The 23,653-nt window shown below is 44.7% G+C and overlaps 1 protein-coding gene across 4 annotated transcripts; it reads right to left on the minus strand.

Moving 5' to 3' along the window:
- wls (Wnt ligand secretion mediator) lies at positions 1 to 23,248 on the minus strand. 4 transcript variants are annotated; one of them, XM_008278314.1, is made up of 13 exons: positions 22,960 to 23,248; positions 19,317 to 19,589; positions 15,312 to 15,436; positions 13,705 to 13,866; positions 13,452 to 13,588; positions 8,881 to 9,049; positions 7,781 to 7,900; positions 4,981 to 5,078; positions 4,497 to 4,560; positions 3,377 to 3,520; positions 3,137 to 3,220; positions 2,828 to 2,981; positions 1 to 945 (listed from the first exon to the last, which is right to left on the minus strand). In XM_008278314.1, exons 1-13 carry the CDS (start codon positions 23,063 to 23,065, stop codon positions 836 to 838), a joined length of 1,746 nt encoding a protein of 581 aa, XP_008276536.1. In that variant the 5' UTR covers positions 23,066 to 23,248; the 3' UTR covers positions 1 to 835. The 4 variants fall into 4 exon arrangements, with proteins under 4 accessions (XP_008276536.1, XP_008276446.1, XP_008276697.1 ...); XM_008278224.1 differs by having other exon boundaries at positions 2,813 to 2,981; positions 22,960 to 23,247; XM_008278475.1 differs by lacking the exon at positions 7,781 to 7,900.
- Positions 23,249 to 23,653: the final 405 nt, after the last annotated feature.

Raw genomic sequence — 23,653 nt, forward strand, 5'->3', positions numbered from 1 at the left:
TTAAGTAAAAGTTTTTTTTATTTAAATTAGCTTAAAAAGCAAAACAAAACAAAAAAAAGGAATCATGTGTAATAGGCTACAGTCAACTTCAAAAATATTGATAAAGCTCAATGCGTATATTTTGTGAAGTTGAGAATAAGCACTTTATAAAAAATAGATATCTACATTGTAACATGATGAACGTACAGGATGCATTTCCCAAAGTGGCTACGTGGTCTGTACATTACCCCCAGTGATACAAAACAAAGACTAAGAGCGACAGCAGTACTCCACATGATCTACGCTTTATGAAATGTGTACGTATGACAGGTTCTAAGGCCTTGAATGAGTAAATAACATGTAATAGAGCAAAACATCAAACCAAATGGTTCCAACGTCTTGCGGTCCGTCTTCTTTAGCTCAGGTTTTTACCGATGACGCAGTGAAACAAACCACTGCAGTAGGGAGCAGGACTTCTCTGACCGCAGAGAAACGGTTTTCTTTACACTCGAATTTCTCAATAAAGCAGCTTTTCAGTACCGGGCTTGGCGTGAAAGGCGTTGTGCAACATGTACAAACACAACTGAGCTCACATAAAGTGTGAAATGTAAGAAGGAATTCCACAATGAAATGAAATGAGACGGACTGATAGGAGTGTTGAGAGTCTAACAAACACAGCAGGGACTTCTGGAGCAGGGAGCATGTGGACAAGCTCAGGTGCTAGAAACAGGGCTGTGGGACCGGTAGTCACATGCAAACTGGACTGTGGTTTAGGGCCAGGGGACATACAGAGAGGAACCTGTTTGATTAGATATGCTGTATACCATGGGAGCAGTAGATGGGAGTCTCAGTAGATCTACTCCTGCGACTCTTTGCCAGTCATCTTGTAGATCTCAGTGGGACCGTCCACATGGGTGATGGTAGTGGTCAGCTGGATGTCCTCTCCGCTGTTTGCTCCGGCATCACCTGCACACATAAAAGACGACACATGAATCATCCATTAGCTGTATGTGCTCTATCCAGCAGAGGGCTGTGGGAGGCTGGAGGCCATCCCAGCTGACACTGAGCTAAAGGCAGGATGGATAAGTCACTAATTAAGACACAATTACTGACTCCAGAACATTCTAGGAGTTTGTTGTTTGCGTTGCCGCCCCCGTCTCTGTTACTACATCACGTTGCTTCAGCTGCATTTCATCAGTCTGAACACTCTCAGCTGGCTCAGAACAGAAGTGAAACTCAAGAGCTGAGCGAGTAAATCAACACAGTGACTGGAACTTGGAGCGAGCCGTCCCTCCCAGGAGACCGCCTCACTGCAGGCAAAGACTTCCAGAACTTCAAACCCTCTTTTTCTCTCCCCCGTGTCACTGACGTCAGGAGATGGATGGATGGTTTTCATTACTTCCTCGTCCCCTCCCCTCTCTCTCGTCGCTGTTCCCTTCCTCTCTGCCTGGAAGGAAGCCTGCTGTCCATTAGGATCACCCTCTCAGTGCAGAGAGACGCTTCTTTCCCCTGAGAATCTGCGTCCTTTCTCAGTCCCCCTCCTCCCTCCAAGAACACACCCTGGACGGACGGGCGGCAGAGGACAGACGCTTGTTCTCCATCAGAACAAAGTGAGAACAACTGGGAATACATAATCAGTTTAACACAACGAGCAGACGATGCGGTTACACTTCAGTAACAGATTAATTGATGATTATTAAAGGTGGAGTTTGTGACTCTGGGGAGTTGGTAAGCATATATTGCTTCCACTTCCCCCTGTAGTGCACAAGCATGCTGAAAACATGATAGGACAGAGACGTGTGAGTCAGTTCGGGCCATGTTTTAGTCTGGTTACCAGGCCAGGACCGGGTTTTCCCACCACACACAGAGAACGGACCGCCTGGGGACCACGAGGAGGCGTTTACTGACCTGAACACAAACCATACTGGATCACATTCTCATACTCCACCTTTAAATCATCACTATAATCACAGTGCTGTTGTTTAAGATGCATTTACAGATTTTTTTTAAGGACGTCAACCTTAAAGTAACATAAGGTCAATCTGGACGAGGTCAAACGGTCCATTCTTTCCTTTTAAAGATTAAATTTCAGCTACTTTTGCTTTGTTCTTAGAGAGACAGTGGCGAGAAAGACAGGAAGTGGGAGAGAGAGCAGGGGAATGACAAGCAGAAAACCTGAGGAGAACCACACAGTCTAATTATATGTTGAGAGTCAGAGTTTTCTTTGTCATGAAGGTGGATCCCATCTGCAAACCTGTTCAGCTGTATTTTAACCAAGTCATACAGGTACAGAAGTGCAAACAGTACGCACTTACAGAGTGCTTTTCTACCTTAGCAGCACTCACAATGTGTTTCTCATTCACCCATTCCTACACCAACGGCCACAGAGCTGCCATGCAAGCTGCTGCCTGCCACTGGGAGCAACTTCAGGTTCAGTGTCTTGCCCAAGGACACCTCGACTGTAGAGGGGATCGAACCGCCAACCTTCTAATCAGAGGACAACCTGCTCTACCACCTAAGGAATTATATGCATTGCAGAAAATACATAAATATGTTTTTATGTTTGGTCCTGATTGGCTACCAAGTCTGTTTCAAACTGCTGGTATTGCGGCTGATAGAAGACAGACTGAAAGTTGTTCAGTCTGTTGGCATCTATCAGAGAACATAGTGATAATCTGACTGGGGTTCTAGCTGACAGAGAAGAGTCTGGCTACGTCAAACGTGCTTCGTAGTGCTCTTCTTAGGGCCCACGTGGTATGCCCGTGGAACCGCTTGTCCATCGAGCTGCTTGTTGTCCCATTTAGTTTGAAACTAGTAAGAAACGTGTAGTTACCGGTGATGCACTGACCACTTGTCTGCTCATCTCCGTAGCGTTTGTGAGACGGCGCGTAGAGGAACATGATGGCGAAGACGTACAGATTCCACATGCCGTAGATGCCGGTGAAGAAGGCGCTGTTCACCTGCACCGTGTGCTCTCCCCAGTGCCAGTGACCCTCGTTCACCTGCAAACACACAGACTGTTATTCCTCTGAGGGGAGAACGGTGGTTTGTATGTTTAGGGGACAGAAGCAACATAGCTGTTAAATTATTGCATAACTAGTCATTATCCAGAGGGGCAACGCTGTCATCACATCAGCATGTGATGAACGACACGTACCTGACTGATGATGAAGAAGATGACCGTCATGGCAGCACAGGTCAGAGTGACCAGCATGAGGAATTTGAACCTGAAAATGAGACCCTAAAGGGAGATAAAGAGGATTACTGAGTAACAACACAGCTCATTAGAAGCTCACCGTGTTTCAGAGTGGGGCCTTTGCACTGTGCAGACGCCATTGTTGTGTCTGAGCGATAACGAACAAACACATTAGTGACAGGTTAATTAAATCTCACGCACCTCGTAGTGCAGGCGTCTGGCCTTGGACATGGCGGGCAGGGACGTCCTCTTCCCGCTGATGTTGCGGAAGACCTGAAACACCATGAAGCAGAGGAAGAGGAAGTAGAGACAGGCACAGATCCCTGCCACGATTATGAACGCCATCTGAGCAAACACCGGTCAAGGAAGTGATGAGATAGTAAGATATGAAAGCTTTACAAAGTCTGTTTATAAGCCATCTATATATATATAAAGCCGAACTTTAATTGTCATGCCGGCTCACAGTCATGTGTTTGTGGTACAAAATTAGTACTCAGGTCCCTTTTTTTTTGTTTCAAGAAAAAGCCTCATAAATAACAAAAACAAGAGCAAAATATAAGTAAAAATACAGAAATACAAGTGTAACAAGAAAAAAATAAAAAATAAACGTTAGAGTAGAAAGCCAGAATTAGTTGTATTTAGCCTAAACATTTGTGTAGCAGCGAGGTAGATGTAATATTGCACTTTGTTGGTTAAGATATTGCACATATATTTGCTTTACTACAATAAAAATAGACTCAAATAATTAAACAGCTGTTTAACGCTTGTGTCTCTCATTTATAAACCCGTAACAGAACTCACTGCAGCAGACAGAACAAGAAATGCCCATCAGTGGTGAACCTTACGATTCATTGCAAAGAAGGAAGTGATTAAAAGGGGACAAAAAAACAAAACAAAACAGTATTGGTTGGCTGTTTGGTGTGCTGATGAATTTTACATCATTCAGATGAGTGAGCGAGGCCAAAGCAGACACACATCAACACGTCATCCCGAGGCGATGCTCTCACATATGGCATCGCTGAATAATTTCTCACCATATTAGTCTGGAGATTCCAGTTTCCTCGTCGTGCCAAAGCCAAGAAAAACACAACAGTCTGGCAGTCGGCACGGTGTTGCTGAAGAAATTAATTTGTTCCAACAACTGGAGCAGAAAAGCCGCCGTAAACATGTTTATTGGCTGCTAGACTGCAAGACGTGGCTATTTACACTCCCACAGAGTGTGTCTGTCCATCGACAGGGTCAGCATCACGTCTGTCTGATGACGTTTCACCAGACAAACCTGATGATGTTGTCAAAAATACAAATAAAACAAAAAGGATACAGCCAGCTCTGTTCCAACGTCAGACGCCCAGATGCTGTAGAAGGGGTTCGTAAGCTGGACGCCTCTGGAGAGCAAAAGAAGAACAAAAGCTGAGCTGGTTTAGAAATTCACATCACATGGCGATTATACACGAAGTTTAAGGCATAAAAATCTAAATAAAATATAGGACAGATTTCACAAGATGTATTCTGTTATTTGTCGCAGTTTATAAAACAATTCTCTTGTTTGTTTTTGTTTCCCAGTTTATTTTATTTGGCCTTTTTGCCTTTATTTGATACTACAGCGAAGAGAGAGACAGGAAAGTGGGGGAGAAGAATCGGGGAAGGACCTGCTGCAAAGGGCCATGAGCGGAACCCAAACTCACGACCGCTGCGTCGGAGACTTCGGCCCCCGTACCTGGGACAGCGGCTCAACCAGGTGAGCCATTGTGGCACCCCAACAAGTCTCTTGTTTTAAAGAAAAAATAAGAAAAACTGCGTCTCACCTCTCGCACATGTCAAAGATGAAGAGGCAGAAGGAGCCGAACACGATGGGTCCCACCTGCTTCCAGTACACCGAGAAACGGTTCCTCTCCGTCTGGTCCTGAGAAAAGAACACAAAACAGACTTAAAGACTGGATTTACACTTGATGGATTACATACAGTATGTCTTCATTCTCTCCAGAGTCTCAGAGGTCACACTGTGTGTCATACTGATGTCCTGTTTGAAGCTGGAAGGTGCCAAAGCTGGAGGGAAAAATAGTAGGAGCTGCTTTAAGTGCGTCAAGATCTCATACTAATGCCAAGCTCATATCAACATATGAAATTGGAAAGAAGAAAACATGAATGCAACTTGTGGCATAACCGTATGATTCACTGACAAACCTCTTTTTTCTCTGCTTCAGGGCTGGAAGAATTTGAATAATCACCACCGATGCACAGTGTCCATGAGAAGTATTCAACCCCGCTGGACATTTCATGCTTTGTTAACAACTTTAAATTAAAGCAGATGATTAAATTGGCAAAATCACAAACTGGAAGTCTTATTATTGCTGTTTGTGTCAGCTGCTGTATGTGGAACGCAAAGCTTCCTAACATATTAAGCTGACATTATTATTATTAGGTCGACTACACAGCTAGCTGCTGCTGGGGAACATTTTTGAAATGAATGAAACATAAATATGCTTTGGATTACAGTTTTTTATGTAAAAGAAATTTAATTCAAAAAACAAAGAATGTGGGAGAGTTGTGGAATATTAACTTCAAGCAGGCCATCGTCAAAGTCATCAGAGGTCAAGGCGGCCACCAAGAAAGAAGAGTTCAAGACGGGAGAGAGACGTCCTGGTAGCAGAAACGGTGACATCTCAATGGGCCTTTGGTTTACATGTAGACAAAGCTACGAGTCACCGAAAACCATCGGATCTAAAAGATTGTGGAGATTTTGGAAAAACTCTGTCTTCACGTTTGCATGTAGAGAGGAGGAGGCGGAGTCTGACGTCACAGTGAGTGACGAAAGCGTCACATGTGTGCGACCATGTCTACAGTCTGGCTGCTGTGATAGAAAGTCAGTGTGTTCTAGTGTTTTCCTTGTTGTGTCTCTAACACCACATGTAGGAGCAGCTCCACGTGTGTCGGTCCAAACAAACCACCCTCGCGCCGTTATCGTTGAAGTAACAGGAAGTAATGCGTTGTGTTTTTTTCCAGGATTCTGACTGGCTGTATGCTTCTCGTTACACTGCCCCCTGTAGGTCTGGCAGCTCATAGCAGCTCTTACCGATACGTTTATGCAGGTTTGTGTAAACGAAGATTTTTTATTATTTTTTTTTTTTCAACGATCTGGTGTGAACGATGTTATATTAGAAATCGCAGATCTGTTTTTGTGAATACCGGCTACGTGTAAACGTGGCCTCAGACAAACCCAGTGGTGAAAACAAGCTTCCTCCACGACGCTAAAACAACGTGGAAGGAAGAACGTTCGTATACAGATAAGATGAAAACACATCAACCCCACGAAGAAGAACTGCGACAGCTGAAGCCGGCTCACCGCAGAGAACCCTAGAAAGCTTTTGGAATTTAACAAGAATTAATTCACCTACATATAAAACCCATCTTGACGTAACCTGCAAAAGGTATGGCTTTTAGGACGATGATATTTATAATCAGTGAAAGTTGACAGAGCTTAAAAAGTTTTGTGCAAAGCTAACACACACACAGAGGCTCTTAGATCATAAATGCACCTGCACTGTTTTTGCAAAAGCATTTGAAAAAGAATGCCATGAGAGAGTCTGCAGCATGAAGCCATGATAGAGCCATCTTTAATGATATTCACTGATTAATGTTCCACCTGACCCTCACAGGCATGTCAGATCAATCTACACTAAAGGGTCTAGACATCTTTCAGCTGATCACTTTCATTACAGTTATTCAAAGTTATAAACTGAAAACATGATAAAGTTCAAATCGGCTGAAATCGTTCTTCTGTGGTTAACTTACCAGCACTTTGACACGAGACGACTCAGCTACTGAAGCCGTTGTTCTACTTCTACTAACTTTGTTTGTGCTGAAGGATACGTACGAGGTTGTTGGTCACAGTGCACCAACTGGAGGTGGTTTGTGTAAAAATGAGTGTACGCTACTATCTTCTAAAAATATCAAAAGAAAGTCAACTTTAAGCTACTTAGAAAACTATTTGGAAAAACTACAAAATACATAGATAAAGAATATTTCCCCCATTTTTGATAGGATAAAGACAGAAATTAAACATTTACATTGGCTGTGATCAAGCACTGATGAACGGATGTCATGCAAACGGACCAGAACACTACATCATGTAATGCCCGTAGTCACAAACATTACATATCAGCAATACACAAAAATCTGAGTGATGAAAAGTCAGGCGCTGCAAACAAGAGTGTACAATTAGGCATACAGAGGAGTGTCTCTAGGAGTGTGTACTGAGCCTCGAGGACGAGCAACCAGGTTTAGGAACAGACAACGAAGGAGCATATCAAGGCACTGATGCAACATCACTGCATAAACCTAAACGTGCTGCTCAGAAGCAAACGAAACCCTCTTCGCAAAAGCAAGTAGAGCAAAGCCAGCCAGCCAGCAAGAGAGAAGCCGAATGTGCAGAATACGCTGCAGAGAGCTGAAGAGCAAAGAGACGATCATCCTGTCTGAGGCAGACATGGAGCTCATCCAGGAGGTCTTCCAGTCAACTGTCGCTTTGTTCAGTGAGAAAAAAAAAAAAAAGCCTCCATGACTGCCCCAAACCAGGCCAGATTACAGATGTCAGGTAAGAATGACCTGCGATTTTTTTGTAGGAGGACGGCCAAGTTCAGGGAAGATTTTGATGACTGGCAGACAGAGTTCACACATCTTCAGCTCTCCTCCACCCAGAACCTCTGCTTCAAAGAACTGTGTTTCCTGGACAAAAATGACAACGAGAGAAGATGGGCAAAACCTCCTTCCATAAAGAAACGAACGTCTACCGTTCAATTTGCAGCTTTGAACATTAATTCATGACAAAACTGACTTTTTAACTGTTATTCAAGCCAGAATATCTATAACTGTGTTCAGCAGACGATCATATTAATAAAGTGAACTATCAGAGAACACTTGGTCACAAAAAGTGTGGAAGGAGGCACAAAAGCACAGACAAGTGGCGGTTTAGCAAAACAAACGTGTGCTTATGTTACTGACAACACAACCTAATAGATAAACACCTCAGTGCCATCAGAAGAAGAAGAAGCTGCCACTTAAATATTTCTGAACCGACATCTACGGAGGGATTCTGAAACGCTAAAGACGGCGGCTGTGTGACACATGTCCCGCCTCTCCACCCAAACAGTCAGACTGTCTGCTCTGTAACAGCTCTCTCTCGCTCTAGCCAGCATTGTGGTGTTTCCACAGAGGTGCAAGACTTTAGACTGCAGCGAAAAATTAGTCTACGTAGAAGGAAAACGTGACAGGAGCAACAAAAAGGGTTAAAGGCACACGTGACTGCAGATCACTGAGTATTAGGATGCAAAGCGTATCTGAAAATACACTCTCATCCTAATAAAATGCTGCAATACTGTTATTTTAGAAGGCTTAAAGATGAACCTAAAAAAACCCAGCTGAGTCAAGCTGGCCACATTTCTTGCATTAAGCTTGAATGGGGGGGGAGGGGAAAGATGTACAGCCACTGAAACATTCCTCTAAGCAAGCACTCAGTCTCGTATTTGTCTGAGACGCAGTTAATGTTTTTCATTTCAAAACTGTAAAAACGTCCCAGTGGGGCTGCGACAAGACTCGAAACACCTTCACGGCTAAACGGCTGTGAGATCACAGTTGGCAAGCAAGCCAGCAGGTCAGTCAGAAAAACACAGAACATGCCAGGGGTTGAGTCGTGCCGTGTACAGTACCATGAGATGCTCCCCGCAGAAGATGATCCAGAAGGAAAGCAGCATGGAGTAGAAGATGCCCTGCCTGATGTCTCCAAAAAGCAGCATCCAGGTCCAGTTGAAGCCCACAGAGAACCACTCCACTGGGATGTTGATGAAGGTCATGGAGATGCCCAGAGCGAAGATCACCCTGTGAAGGGAAAAAATAAATGTTTAGATAACATTTCACCATCATTACTGTGGGACAGTAGGACGGGCATCACAACCTATTATTCATGCTCAGCAAATCCACTGATATCCATCCATTCATCATCTCTACACCTTAATCCTCACTAGGGTCATGGGGGGCGGAGCCTATCCCAGCTGACTCAGGGTGAAGGCAGGTTCACCTGGACAGGAAGCCAGTCTATCACAGGGCTACACTTAGAGACAGACAACCAAGCACACTCACATTCACACCTACGGACAATTTACAATCACCAATTAACCTCAGCATGTTTCTGGACTGTGGGAGGAAGCCGGAGAACCCGGAGAGAACCCACGCTGCACGGGGAGAACATGGAGACTCCACGCAGGAAGATCCCAGGTGTCCTCACCGGGACGCCAACCGGCGACCTTCTAGCTGCGAGGCGACCGTGTTAACCACCGAGCAGGGCAGTGCATGCAGCATCAGCGGATCACTTAAAGATGCATCAGTTCTCAATCATTTCATTATTTCTAAGTTGACTAGTAGGGCATTTCTTCTTTTGAAAAATCAAAAACAGCTACTTCAGGACGACTATATTGAAAATACAGGCCTCATAGTAGAAACTCAGTACAGAAAAGTGAATGCACCTCTGATGTATTCACAGACTGAAAAACAGACAAGCAATTGCTTCAGACTTGGCACAAAGGTTATCACTGGAGTTACTGTAAAGCTTGTAAAGATAGTATGAAGGACTGTATATAAAGTCAACCTGTATAGATGGTTTCCAACTAAAAAAAAAAAAAAACCCTACAGGCCATGACGTTTAGAGATGACACCATGAATGTCTGTGGATACCAAAACACTGGCTGACAAGATGACTCCCACTCTGTAGAAGTTTGGCAGAAGAAGAGTATTGATGATAACCACTGAAGGCACACGGCAAAAATCACACAAGAAGTAGGAAGTGTGGCAAAGTAGGTTGCCTGACTTGAATCCAACACAACACCTATCCCTTCCAACAAAGAGCAGCTGAGTCTTTAAAGATAACTCTCTGTTATTCATGCTGAGAAGGACTGAATCGGTCATCAGAAACAAAGAGGGATGGTGCGCCCCTTTAGCCCATCTAACTGAGCGGGTGACCCATGAACATGGGCTATAGCTCCCCGTCGTGGGTTCGACTCAAGAGCCTTTGCTACAGGTCCATCCTTCTCCCTCCTTTCCTGTCTATCTCTACTGATCTATGTAAAGGCAAAACATATATTTAAAAATAAATCAATCAATAAATAGGGACACATGACATTTTAACAAAATATAATGAAGGCTGTACTTCTGTTGTATTGAGTTCCTGTTGTGGAACCTGAATTGTTAATATAGTGACTGTAAACTGTTTAATTTCACATCAGAGCAAATATCTAAAACAAAACATTTCTTATCTACTGTACCGATGTGTCATTCTTCTTTAGTTTGTTAGTAATACACTGCAAAGTAATACATTTCTGATTGATGAGGAAACAAGGGGGAAGCTACACAAAATCTGTTAACACCAGGCTTACAAATATGATCCATTCGACTCTTTTGAAACCTAGAAGACAAAGTCAGCTTTTCATTTTCAGTATTTCCAAAACTGCACAATAACAATCTTTCGTAATAGGTTGCACAAGACTTGAATTTCCAGTGGCAGATTTTTTTTTAAACTTGAGCCTGCAGCTGGCTTTTATCCCTCCTCGGCTTCCCAACCAAAACACGGCCCAGATAAAGGGTCTCAAAGAGGTATTTGAGGCTCGAATACGGCGCCTAATGTTCTGTGACTGCAATTCCAATATAAACTCAGTTTGGGACAATTCCAGATTAAGAAAATGATTTGTCCCTATTGGGTCTCTGGCATATCAGCAGCTTATTCTTGTACCTTTCCTGGGTCCTAAAATCTATTTTCTACTGCTTTTCCAACAGTGCTGCCTCTAATTCATGAAGTTAGTTTAATTCATCCTCCTTAGAAAGTCCTACTGCACATTCTTTTTTCCCCACTTAATGTACAAGCTGTTTTTATATTTTTTACGAGAGCACTGTTCACTCTACAGATGAGGTTTAGGATGCATCTTTTACACAGAGGCGATCGATGCAGTAGGCTAAGTCTTTCTCTACAGAAGCAGGCTTATTAGATCTTAAGGACATTATTGATTAGATTATTTGAGCACAGCGTGTCCCCACACAACACCGACCTATACGTTTCTGAAATATTCACCTGCCTTTCTAAACAACCACATCCTTACAGCAAACCTCCCTCAACTATGACATCCAGATATTCAGAAAAAACTACTGCAAGGGTCAGTGAGCTAACGATAATTAGTGCACAGAAAGACTTTGTTGTGACTGCAGCAGGTCCCTCATGCCACCAGCAGATGAAAGGATGATCCTAAATAGACAGCTACGAGGGCGAAACAGAGCGACAGAGATAAAGATGAACCTAAAACATGCCGGTACAAACATTTACTGCAAACACTGTGGGGAACGCGAGTAATGCCATACTGGTTCTAAGCAAATCTACTCCAGACACCTCGGCAGCATTGTTTTGCAGAGTGAACAGAGTGAAACCACATTCGACTGGTATGCAGGGAATGTGTCCTGAGCACCATCAACAAAGACGGGAGAGGAGAGCTGAGATCTGTTAAAGTCTGCGTAAACGTTTGCTATGAATTCTGTAAAGCTGAGGGAGTAGAGGTTCTGCATAGACCCAGTTCACTGAACACTGTGACCTACAATGGTGATGGTGGCACGAATGGAGGCAGCGGCCCCTTCAGGAGACAACGAAAGTGAATGTTTTGTGTCCTGACTATCCCAGACGTTCATTCTGCAAAACTTACAGCCGAGAGGCTTTGCTGAACATCAGGACAGTGAACGCTAAAATTGCCGTTGTGATGTGGACATACTACACCAACATGGAGTCCGATCGGAGACGACGCCGGCAGTTACCCGAGAGAGAAGGAAGCAGTGCGAACATAAACAAAGGAGGAGGAAGAGAGCTGGGATCCATGCTAGGCTAAAGGCTAATCCCTCCAGACCAGCAGGACCGTCCTCCTGCTCTCCCTCCACAACAAGCTGGACGTCTGCTGAGAGAAACCTGCAGAGAGTGGAGGGACTGCTGTTTTCCGGGGCGTTAAAGGAACAACCTCCAGACTGATCAGCAGCTTCATACCACCAGCTGTCACAATGCTGAACTGCTGATCCAGATCTGCAAACACTTCTTTATTTAATTGGTTTTAGTTACTGGAAGAAACGCTCTCTCATCTTGCCTGTACTGCTGTGTATGTACAGCAACATGACAATAAACTTATTATGTCTGCATTTCATTTGAGTGAGATGCATTCCAGAGCAGTTAGGGTCAGTCTGACCTTTTTTGGCAGTTTTATTGTTTCTATTGTCACATGATAAAGATGCAAATAACTCAATTTCTTCATTTTATAAATCATACCATCCTGTGCCAGCTCCCGCTCATATCCGTCCTCAAAGCGTAGAGGTTTACCATTCTGACACCTCTGCGGGCTAGCATGACAGGAGACTCTAGTAAAGCTTTTACAGCATGAAAAAATCATTCACTGTCCACAAATAGGGTACGAGTCGCACTTCCTGAGAGCCTGCTGGTCATATGGGAATAAGAGCCTTGAGCCGGAAAAGACGGAGGGAAGGAGGGAGACTCTGTGTGTGTGTGTGTGTGTCTGTGTGCATGTGGCGTCTTGCTAGCTGGTGTGTTTCTGTCCTAAATGCGTGTGCAGCATGTGTCAGCTGAGTGCTAGCTTGCAAATTTTGTAACGTGTTTCACGCTTCGCCAGGCGCTTCCTGTGGCGCAGAACGCTGCCTCTTACTGATCCGTCTTCCCAGCACAGCGGGGGGCTAGACAAACACTGGGCTCAGAGCAGAGCTTCAACTTTTCACAGCATGGAATTCAAACTATCCGTTTCAGGCACAACAGCCTGTATTTGGGCTCAAATTTGCATAAATTGGTGAAGGAATTAATACAAATATCTGACGTCTTGAGTCTTTTTGCTGAAATAAAAGCAGCAATGAAAAATGGCTTTTGTCAGAAGCAGGTCCTTTTCTTTCATATTAGGTTTCAGATTTGTTTGTGTATCCCACTTTACTGACTGTTCAAAGCTGAGTCCAACCTGCTGATGGTCCCAGATCACGTTCTTCAGACGCTTGATGAGCAGTGCCCTGTGACCTATAGCGCACACACTCAGCATGACCTACTTGTACATGTCATCAAAAGTTAATATGTGCTTTCATCCAGTAGATGCGCTGAAGCAGAGCCACTGACTTGTCCTTCATTACCACTGAACCCTAATCTGAGGAATTATGGAGTCAAAAGTGCTTAAGAAACACCACCGTGACACTGACGAGGAGGTCTTACTTCTCCAGGAGGACAGGAGGTCTGCTCATGAGGGTGATGCGCCTCCAGTACCAGATCATGATGATGAGGATGCTGGGCGTGAGGAACGTCTTCATGGCAAACCACACTTTGGTGAAGCCTCCGTTCTGATGGATGCTCTTGGGGGGGGGGGGGACATGAGTATTGGCATTTTATTGGCAAACACAGATTAACCATAATACCATATCACTCAGCAGACAAACATTTCACCAACAGTGGCATCAGAACAACTTACAACAAGGCGGATGTCTTTGATTTCTCCAATTCCCACATTGACCTTCTTGCGCTCGTTCACAGGTAGGCGGATATTGAGGAGATAGTATTTGTGGGCCACGCTCCCCACCTCCATGAAGGGCAGCAAGTCGCACTCATAGTAGCGGCCCTCGTTCTCATGGGTCTGGACAGAACACAGGAGCACACGGTCACACATTAAAACACAACAAACTGATCATGACGGCTTCCTAAATCGCTGGTCAAATCATTATAGGGACAGCTACAAACTTGTTTAGTCTCAGGCCTCGTTTACATGTAGCAAAAACGGTGATATCTCAACGGGTCTTTGGTTTACACGTGAACGAAGCTACGAGTCACCGAAACCATCAGATCTGAAAGCTCCGGCCACAGTGGAGATCTGGAAAAACTCCGGCTTTACGTCTGCATGTAGACAGGAGGAGGCGGAGTCTGACAGCACAGTGCGTGACTAAAGCGTCACATGTGTGCGACCATGTCTGGCTACGTCCATATACTTGGACTGACATGTTTACAGTCAGTGTGTTCTAGTATTTTCCTTGTTGTGTCTTTAACACCACATGTAGGAGCAGCTCCACTTCTGCGGGCCCAAACAAACCACCCTCAGCCCGTTATCCTTGAAGTAACAGAAAGTTGTTGTGTTTTTTCCAGGATTCTGATTGGCTAGCGTGGCTTTATGCTTCTTGTCACACTGCCCCCTGTAGGTCTGGCAGCTCATAGCAGCTCTTACCGATGTGTTTGTGTAAACGAAGATTTTTTTTTTCAACAATCTGTTATTTTGGAAAACGTAGATCCGTTTTTGTAGATACCGGCTACATGTAAACGTGGCCTTAGTCAGGCTGGAGACAGACTTTTTTTTTTCTCTTGATTTAAAAGTTCAACGACGGGAGCTTTGATGTGAGCGGTCTCCTCCTGAAACACTCCATCCCCGGGGCACAAGGGGGTCACTTCATGGCTTTATAAGGATCCTGTGCTGTGGCCTTCGGAGATACCAGATCACCACCCAGTCGAACGGTGTGTTAAACGGCGCTATCAGCCACCATCACCAAAACACCAAAGCAGGGAATACCTTTTGAAAGAACAATGTTTATCCCTCTGGTGGAGTCGAGTTAGAGAATCAGTATAAAGACACTTGATGTTCGCATTTATTTGACACCTGTCTGTGTGTTTTTAGCAGTCGTTAATAAAAAGCATTTCCCTTTTTTCTAAACGATCCCAAGCTAAATGCCATGAATCAGAGAAGGAAGTTGAGGGGCAGCAGCTTGCTCAGACACGTCTGTAGTGACAGGAGTCGCTTTTGGACAGGAGAGATTACAACCAGTACGCTGAATAAAATAACTTTAGAAAGGTGTGATGGTGAATGTGAGAAAAACAAGTTGACACAAATACCTGCACTGTCATTTAACTTTCTCATACCAGCAGATGGAGATTTATCGCAGGATATGGAAAACAACCTCTAGCAATAGGCTTCGTTTTTTCAGATAGAGAGCAGTAAAGAAGAGCTGAGTTATTAAAGCTACGAAGCAGAGGCAAGCCCAGACGTGACACGACTCCCGCTCTCCATGCCAAGTCAACAGAGAGTCTTTTCCCTACCTTGGCGGCGGTGAAGTTGCAGTTGAGCTTCCTGTGTTCAAAAGAATGAGCCATCTCCGTCCACTCGCTGATGGAGTCGTCTCTGTAGGCCAGGCCGACGTCGATCGTGACCACGGATCCATCCACTGGACACAAGGATTACCACATTAATTCGCATGAATGTAATATTCTTTATAACCCGATTCAAACTTTAGCGGCACCAGAATTAATACATCTTAAGAATAACAAGACGTGTTCTCCGAATAGGTGTAGGAAAAAAATGCACCGTACGATAGATTCGTGCACGTCTGTATTTTGATGTTGCTGCGTCGCTGCACAACCCCGCAGCCTGTTAACATCCTATGATGAGACACAATTAAGTGCTGGTGACAGACAGCAATGGCCTTTTCACTGTAAGACCAGCACCACTAGCACCGACACTCCCCGCTACAGGTTTCATATGCTAACACACTGCACAATGCTCAGAAAGTAACTGAGAGGCAATGACGCACATCCTGCTCGTTTACATCACAGGCGATCTGCATTTGGATCCTATGTGTGGTTTAAGGATCGTTCACTTTATTAAATAAGACCACAGTTTTAAGGGGATGGTTGGTGTATTTTAAAAGTAGTATGTGTTCAAGGTCAGAGAAACAGGATAATCTCTCCATATATAAACATATTCGATGATTCAGTCTGCTCTGTGGTGCAGATCTAGGTTACTGCCTGCTTGACATTAAGTTCAGCGAGACCTTGAGCTGAGCTCCAACAGCCTAGCCCAGTGAACAAAAAGATCCAAAGCCAAGCTATTAAAGCTGCATCTTTAGATCACATTACAAAGCCAAGTGTTCTCTCCTCCAGCCCTCCAAAGTGCCTCTTGTGCCGTTATGAAACAAGCTGGAATGAAGAGAAAGAAACCCAGTGGCCTGTGCTGTAAGAAAGGGAAAAAATAGAGAGAGAGGGAGTGAGGGAGGAAGGGGAGAGGGAACCAGATGAGAGCTGGCAGCCGACTGTCTCCGTAATGCCCTCCCCTCAGCCATTGGTCGAGCCAGACGCCCTAAAATGTCAGCTCGCTTCATGCAAACATTCCACTTCAGTCCAGCGGCCATTGCCACGGAAACTAAGCCTCCTCAACAGCTGTGTTATTGCTGGACGCCGGCCAAGGGGCGCTCAGTGCCGAGGTGGAGCGGGGCAGGTGGGTGGAGTGGTTAATAAGGGCGACGCTCTTCCCTGGGACCAACATAGTTTCACAGATAAGGTAGCCGAGGAAGAGATGTGTTCGTTTGTTGCACAGCCACAGAGCAGAATCTGTCCACCTCTGGCAGGATTTAGGCAGAAAACACGTCATGGTTTCAAGATATGATTGCATCGTTTTACTACGACTGAGCTTATTCATAAATCTGAATCTTTCATGGAAACCCTTCGTATCTTTATGAAATGTGCTGAGGCTTAGCTATCAGCAATTTTAATGAGTAACGAGTGAACAGAGTAAAGTTCTGCTATTTGGCTAAATGAGTACCTGAACGTTCTGCATAATGCTCTTTTAAAAAGGACAGTGGCTCAAACGGTTAGTCAGTAACAGATTCCTTAGACTCACATGAACAACAAAGAAAACTGAGAACTCAACCATAACACGGCTGTTTCTTTAATAATAACTTAAAGGTTATTAATGTATCCCTCGATTTAATTTAGCATCAAACAAACCAATGAGAATCTGGTTAAAAGCGACATGCTGCTGAAATGCTTTAATGTGGAAAAGCTTTTCAAAATAAATGCCATGTGCTCAGAGATGCTAAATCAGGCCGTTTTTAACTAATATTCACACTGTTGTTGCTCGTGTTGCACCTCCACACTTTCAATCTACACTCTTTTGATAATCTGTATAAATGTAAATATCAGTATTCTTTTAAATAATACTACAGTTTTATGGTTCTTATTTAAATTTAACTTTAATTCTTCACTCCACAATAAGTTTTTGCATCTGCTTTGCATGATTAGTTATTTTTATTTGTAGTTACTTCTATTTTTTAGCTATTTTTATCTTGTGCCTTACTTATTGTTGCACCAACCCACCAGAACCAATTCCTGGTATTGTGTAAACTACACCTGGCAATAAATCTCTTTCTGATTCTGGTTCCTGCACAAGCCTTTTAGCTTTTGTGCCCTCCTCTTTTCAGCGTTCCTCGCCTCAGGACAACACAGAAAAGGCGACAATGCAGGAACACTGCATTCTAGGCAGAAAAGGAAAGGAACTTATTCGGTTAAAAAAAATGTCTTGAAATGAGTTTAAAAGTGAAAATCCCCATTCTGCACCACTACAGGCAGCATCTCGAGCTGCTGTTGGCTCCTTATGCATCCACTTGTTCTCACAGCACCTCATGCAGCATAGGAAGACCAAAATGAGTCCGTAGCATCTGGAAAAAAAGGTTTGCCTGTGGTTTAGACTGAATCACGGACTGGTCTGTCAGACAGCCAGGCAGTAAACAACCCACAGACACATTTCTACTGAGGCCAAGCAAAGGGTGCTGATGACTAGACTGCCATTGTAGCGTGACTGTTTGGACAAGCCAGACCAGAAAGGCTGGGTCACATTAAATACCACCACAGACTTTTAGGCTCTTTGTTCTCTACATCATTACCAATACTCCAGCCATCACTTTCCTGTTTATGCAGAATCAGCCTGAGATGGATGTGCATCAAGATTTACCACTCAGTGCAGAAAGACTAGAAGTTGTTGCGACACTCAGACTGACGTTACCACACATAACGGTGCATTCTAATCCTCCAAATCAAAGATGTCATTGAGAGTCTAAACTCCTTCCCCTGGGCTCTACCGGGCTTCCCGTCACTTATTAGACTTTCTCATCATCCTCTCTAATCCCTTCTTTCAGGATCCCGAGCACCCTGCCAAGACACCAAACCCTGTCTTCTTGGCGACACCAGTCTTCTCCCTCCTCCTCCTCCTCCTCCTCCTCCTCCTCCTGCACCTCGGAGGTACTTGTGATGCTGTAGATGGATCTATCCACCGACACATTTCAAACAACGGTGTCGTTTGACACTGGATAAAGGTGCAAAATGGGCGACATTAGCTGCTAGCAGGCTAACAAGAAATTATGTTGGACCTGCAGGCAACAAAAGGCTTACTGTGCGCAAATAGATTTTAAACATGGATTTTTTTTCCCCCCTTTTCCTTCAAAATGGTGCAATTATTGTACTATTTTACCCCACTTCCTTATCACAGGATGATAGCAAGAGCAACAGCTATGAAGCTACTCTGAAGGAAGTCTCACATAATTCATACATGAGGTGTACGGTGGAAAACATTCCTAGTTATCTCAACGGTTTTTGGAACTGTTACCAGCTTGTAACGCGCATGTAATGAAATGTACGCTATTATGAACGGTATTTATTCAGACTACAAGAAAATCTCATATTCCAAGTATGTAATTAATTTGGTTTTGAGTCTCAATAATGGATAACAAGCTCATTTCAGTGGTCAAAGGCTACCGACATAAAACAAACGGGTAATCTCTCTGCTCCCTTTATACCTGTCTGAACTGCGTCTGACAAGCTCATCTATGAAATCCCAAAGGCCCGCGCCGCTATACAGAACAAACAGCAGGACATCCATCATTGTTTGCTGCCTTTCAGCGCAACAGAAATCCAATCTGCTGTGAAAGACACATTCCTGCGATTTCCTCAAGCGTTCGCCTACATAGACTGAAACAAGAATCCAAATTAACACTCGACCGCGACATCCTGCCAGGAAGGTAATGTAAGATTTTAGTCACCAAGTGTTGCTGCACATGAACTGAATTTGTGAGAGATTAGAGGCGACAATGGAAAATATCAATAACCAAGTTAGTGCTACTTGTTCATGACCACACAAATGGCTTTTGGTTCTCAGGAGGTATTCCTAACATCTAGTCACACACGTTGTAAAGCTACGTCCTGGAGGAGAAACATGAGCCACTTGTCCTCGTCGTTGTTTATTTTTTTAGTTCATAATAAAGAGATGATTCTCACCTATCTGGTTGTACACCTTAAATGCAATGTCAAACTGCAGGATGACCAGCATGAACTGGAACCACGGGCTCATCTCCTTGTTGGGCAGAGGAATGTGGACGGCAAACACAATGTTGTTTGCCTCGATCTTCTTCGCCATGGCCTCGTCAAAGGACCGGATCTTTTCACACTGGTTAGGACCCCAAGGCATAAACCACTTTGAGTCTTGTCGGTGCTTGACTGTGTCCACACACTTGGTGGCCATGTAGTGGACCGCTGTGGTGGGGCTGGGAGCTGGTGAGACAAACACAAACCGGGGAAGACGTTAGACTGGGTGTCACAGTGAAATACTGCTGCAGAGTGTTTGAGGGTCCTGCCAAGCTGAATTCCCCCCAAAACTAATAAATCACACAGAAAGTTTGAATAGAAATCAATAAATAAAACACTGTGGATCAAACTGTGCATGGACAATATTAATATCTTAGCATCCATTAGGAACAGTCAACAGGTTGGGAAAGAGCCAAATCAGTCCAAACACTTGAGCAATTACTTTAACACTGTTTAGAGAATGCCTCGTAGCAGGGCTCGCTCTCTCTCTGAAGTGATGGGGAGGGAAATTCCTGAAAGTTCTCAGGCACCAATTATACTGTTTACGTATTGAGATTCATGAGCTTGACAAGACTAGTGTTTGTAGTCTCGACTCACAGGAGTTTAGCAATGCCTGAGCAAAGACCCGCCATTATCAGGGGAACACAAAAAACTTCGGTCTGCCGTTGTGAAACCTAGAGACGTGATGTGAACGACATCCGAGAGGTCTCAGGGTCCAGGTGTAGCCTCGAGACAAACGTCTTCATGCAGAGGAGATGATGTCAGACAATCAGCATGTTAATTTAAAGGCATTCACCAGTATTTCCTGCTAACACGCACAATAGACAACATGGCGTCTTTCTGCAAGTAAATCCATCCTTACTTTAAGAAGCATTCATACCACGCAGCGGTTTTCTTTTCATCGTGTTACAGTCACAATTCACACCAGATTCATTACACTGCAGAGTGTTAGTGCCCTTGCAGTGAGGGTAGCTGAACAAACACCGGTGACACATGCTCGTGAAGAATGCTTCGCTGTGGATCATGTTCTTTTCTAATCCCTCCTCTGAAAGCTTTTATTTATGGAGCACTGAAAACTTTTCATGGATGCTGGTTTTTCCATCACGGGTTTGCACCATGGCTTCTCCTGGCTGCAGTAGTCCACCTCCACTGGACAGTCGATCCCCTTTCCAGCCCTACTAAATCTATCAGATCCAACAGCCGTCACAGCATGCCGTTACCAGATTCATCACGGTCCTATAACAACTGTTCTCCGAAAGAAAATACAGACATAAGCCTTGGTTACCAGTGGTTAAGTCAACGTGGATATCTAACGACAGGCTGTTGTGCAATTAAGGAAATCTCTGTTTTTACAACATATCAGCATTGATCATTTCAAAAAGCTCCACAAGTTCTTAAGAGCAGTTCAGGCAAAGTCAGAAAATATATATTAAAAAAACGCAGATGCTTCCCAGAATTTGACTCCTTACTAAACTGAGCAGGCAGTGAACTGTACGACAGAACCAACTGGCACCTGGGAGTTCTGGAAACCCTTCTGGGTCCAAAGACGGTTCGGTGAGGGGACGAAAACTTATCATCACGACTCAAAGCTCCATCATACACCGTTTGGAAACACAAAAACCCAGATTATTGTGCAAAAAAGTCCATCTAAGAGTCCCAAGGTTCTGTTATTTGGGTTTATGTGATTGATGGTACCGGCACAACAGCTCTGAGAAGCCTTCAAAACAAAGAACCGGCCTCGAAGCAAACTAAACGTCAAAGACTTGAGGACAAACATGCAGATGCTTCCGATTTGTTTGGGCAAATCTGAAAGAAAGAAAAAAAAAAAGAGAGAAATACTCCAGTCCTGAATGTGTCAAGCTGCTGGTGATGCATCTCCATGAGCTGTAATCACTGTCGAGGGTTCTAGCGGGAAGCACTGACTCACGGCAGCGAACATGAAAGGCCTGAGCTTTCAGATGCAGCTCATGAAACAGATTAGTGACATATCTGAGAAGACTCAAAGCTGTAATCACCGTCACGGCTCCTACACGAGCAGGCAGCGACTCGTGAGGGGACTCGAAAAGGTCCATAAACAGCGTATAGGTACAAGTCAGAGAGGTTTGTGTGGAAGGATCCTGTTGTTATCTGAACATCTTATCATATCTGTTCACCCATAACAGAGCGCAAAAGGGCGGTTCACACACCTATAGGTGACAGGCAGTCCACGCCGTCGTAAAACTGGGTCATCTTTAGGGGTGTTGTAAAAACTAAATAAAAACCACACACACAGAGCGACAAAGACGACACATCCAAGTGAATTATCTGGAACCCCTCGGAGTTCAATTATCGAGTGACCCGGCGAGTCCAGCGGCACACCGGCCCTTCCAGCCTCCACCACAGTGTGCCCGGGATAATGGCCATCCCCTCAGCCCGCTGACCCCATGCCGTGTTCCCGGGTTTGTCGGGAAACAAGGGGAGAAAAACCCCTTTCTACTCAATTACCCCCGCCGCCCCCGGCCACCGAGCAAACACAAAGGAATCTGGCTTCATTAAAACCATCTCAGCCAGGAACGAACCAAACAAGCTAATTTATCAGCCATGCAGAGAGCTGAGAAGGGGGCTGCTGGGACGCTGAGGCCCGTGGATGGGTTCCAGACATCCTCCAACATGGACTCAACTTCTATCCACCGAGTGTGGGTGGATTTGAAGAAACTTGACAGCAACTCCAATACAGACCTCAAGGCAAAAAAAAAGGAAATATGCAACTTTCACAGCTGTGTGTGTGTGTGTGTGTGTGTGTGTGTGTGTGTACCACCACTCAATGCAAATGGAAACCAAGAGGGGAAGGAACATGAATGCTGTGCCTGCCAGGCGACAGGGATTTGGGGAGAAATGGGGAGACACATGGGGGTGGTGGGAGGAAGAAGGAGGAAGAAGAAGAAGAAAGGGGGGAGGAAGGAGTGAAATGAAGGTAGAGATGCTGCCTGAGGAGAATGGGGGAGACACATGGAGTGGGAGGAAGAAGAAAGAAGGGAGGAGGAAGGAGTGAAATGAAGGTGGAGATGCTGCCTGGGGCCCCACGCAGCAGACAGACGTTACATACACGGGAGGCGGTGGAGGTATGAGGAGCTTGGAACGGGAGGGGAGAGCATTGGAGTTGGGATCAAAGAAAACACGAGAGTATGTTAGAAAACCAGGACTCAAAGCGGAACCAGGGCGTGTTGTGTTGTTTTTTTCAGCTCCATTAAGGCAGCGGTGGAGACACCTTGATCCGAAGCCGTGATTTAGCGTCGCTAAAGCTCGGCTCGTTCATACACACACACACACACACACACACACACGAATAAAAAGACAGAAAAATACAGCTAAAAGTTGGCGGCCGACGTCTTTTATCCGTAAGCGAACATTTTCTGGATGTGTTCGGCGAAAAAACTCAACTTTTTTTTCTCTTTCTTCTGTTTTAACGGACGTTTAAATCTCAACAGGCGCGCGCGCGTGCAGAGATGTTAGCTAGCAGCAGGGCTTTGATTTTTAATTTTAATTTTTAAAGTGATGAAGAAGAAAAAAAACTTACCAATTAAACCGCCCACCATGAAGGCAAACGCCTGGAACAAAAGCAGAGTAACTCCCACTATCACCAACTTTTTGGTGCTCATGTTCTCGATGATAGCCCCCGCCATGGCGACGGAGTGGAAATGTCACGAAGGAGCGAGAAACTCAGTAAATGTGGAAAAGAAGGAGAAGAAAAGAGAAAAAAAAGAAGAAGGACGAAGAAACGCTGCATCCACGGCAAGTCTGACGGCGAGCTGGGCCCCTCCACCGCTCTGCTCCTGCCTTTCAACTTAGAAGGAGGAGGAAAAAAAAAAAAAAAAAGAAAAGCAGGAATCACATGACCGAGCAGCAGCAGCAGCAGCAGCAGCAGCTTTATCCCCGAGCAGCCAGCAGCAGCCGCCGCATTGCTATGGAGGCTCCGCTAATGCAGGTTACTGTGTCATTGATGCCGCTAATAGCGCCGCCGTTGCGCAGCCTGCTGCGGCTATTTCAGGAGGGTCCGGCTCATGTTTGGGCCTCGGTAGCCGTCAACACATTGTCCTGCTCAGGCTATTCTTAAACCACGTCAGGATTAAGTATGAGTGAGTCTATAACATGGTACTCTGGTGGGTGCAGGATTTTACAGCCTTTTAATCTGATGCCTGGTCTTAATATTAGTTTTCTATCAGAATATAAAGTTGTGCTGGCTTCAAAAATGTTCCTGCAATCTACTTCTT

The sequence above is a fragment of the Stegastes partitus genome, unplaced genomic scaffold (assembly GCF_000690725.1).
Source record: "Stegastes partitus isolate 25-593 unplaced genomic scaffold, Stegastes_partitus-1.0.2 Scaffold0, whole genome shotgun sequence".
NCBI classification, from domain to species: Eukaryota; Metazoa; Chordata; class Actinopteri; family Pomacentridae; genus Stegastes; species Stegastes partitus.

Bases quoted from the DNA above. Each gene is read 5' to 3' on its own strand.
- wls (XM_008278224.1), bottom strand. From the start codon at position 23,065: ATGGCGGGGGCTATCATCGAGAACATGAGCACCAAAAAGTTGGTGATA. The intron at 9,050-13,451 runs GTAAGACCTCCT...TTCCCTTCACAG, and splicing joins CCTCCTGTCCTCCTGGAGAA to GGTGATCTTCGCTCTGGGCA. The intron at 2,982-3,136 runs GTACGTGTCGTT...GTGTGTTTGCAG, and splicing joins TCTTCTTCATCATCAGTCAG to GTGAACGAGGGTCACTGGCA.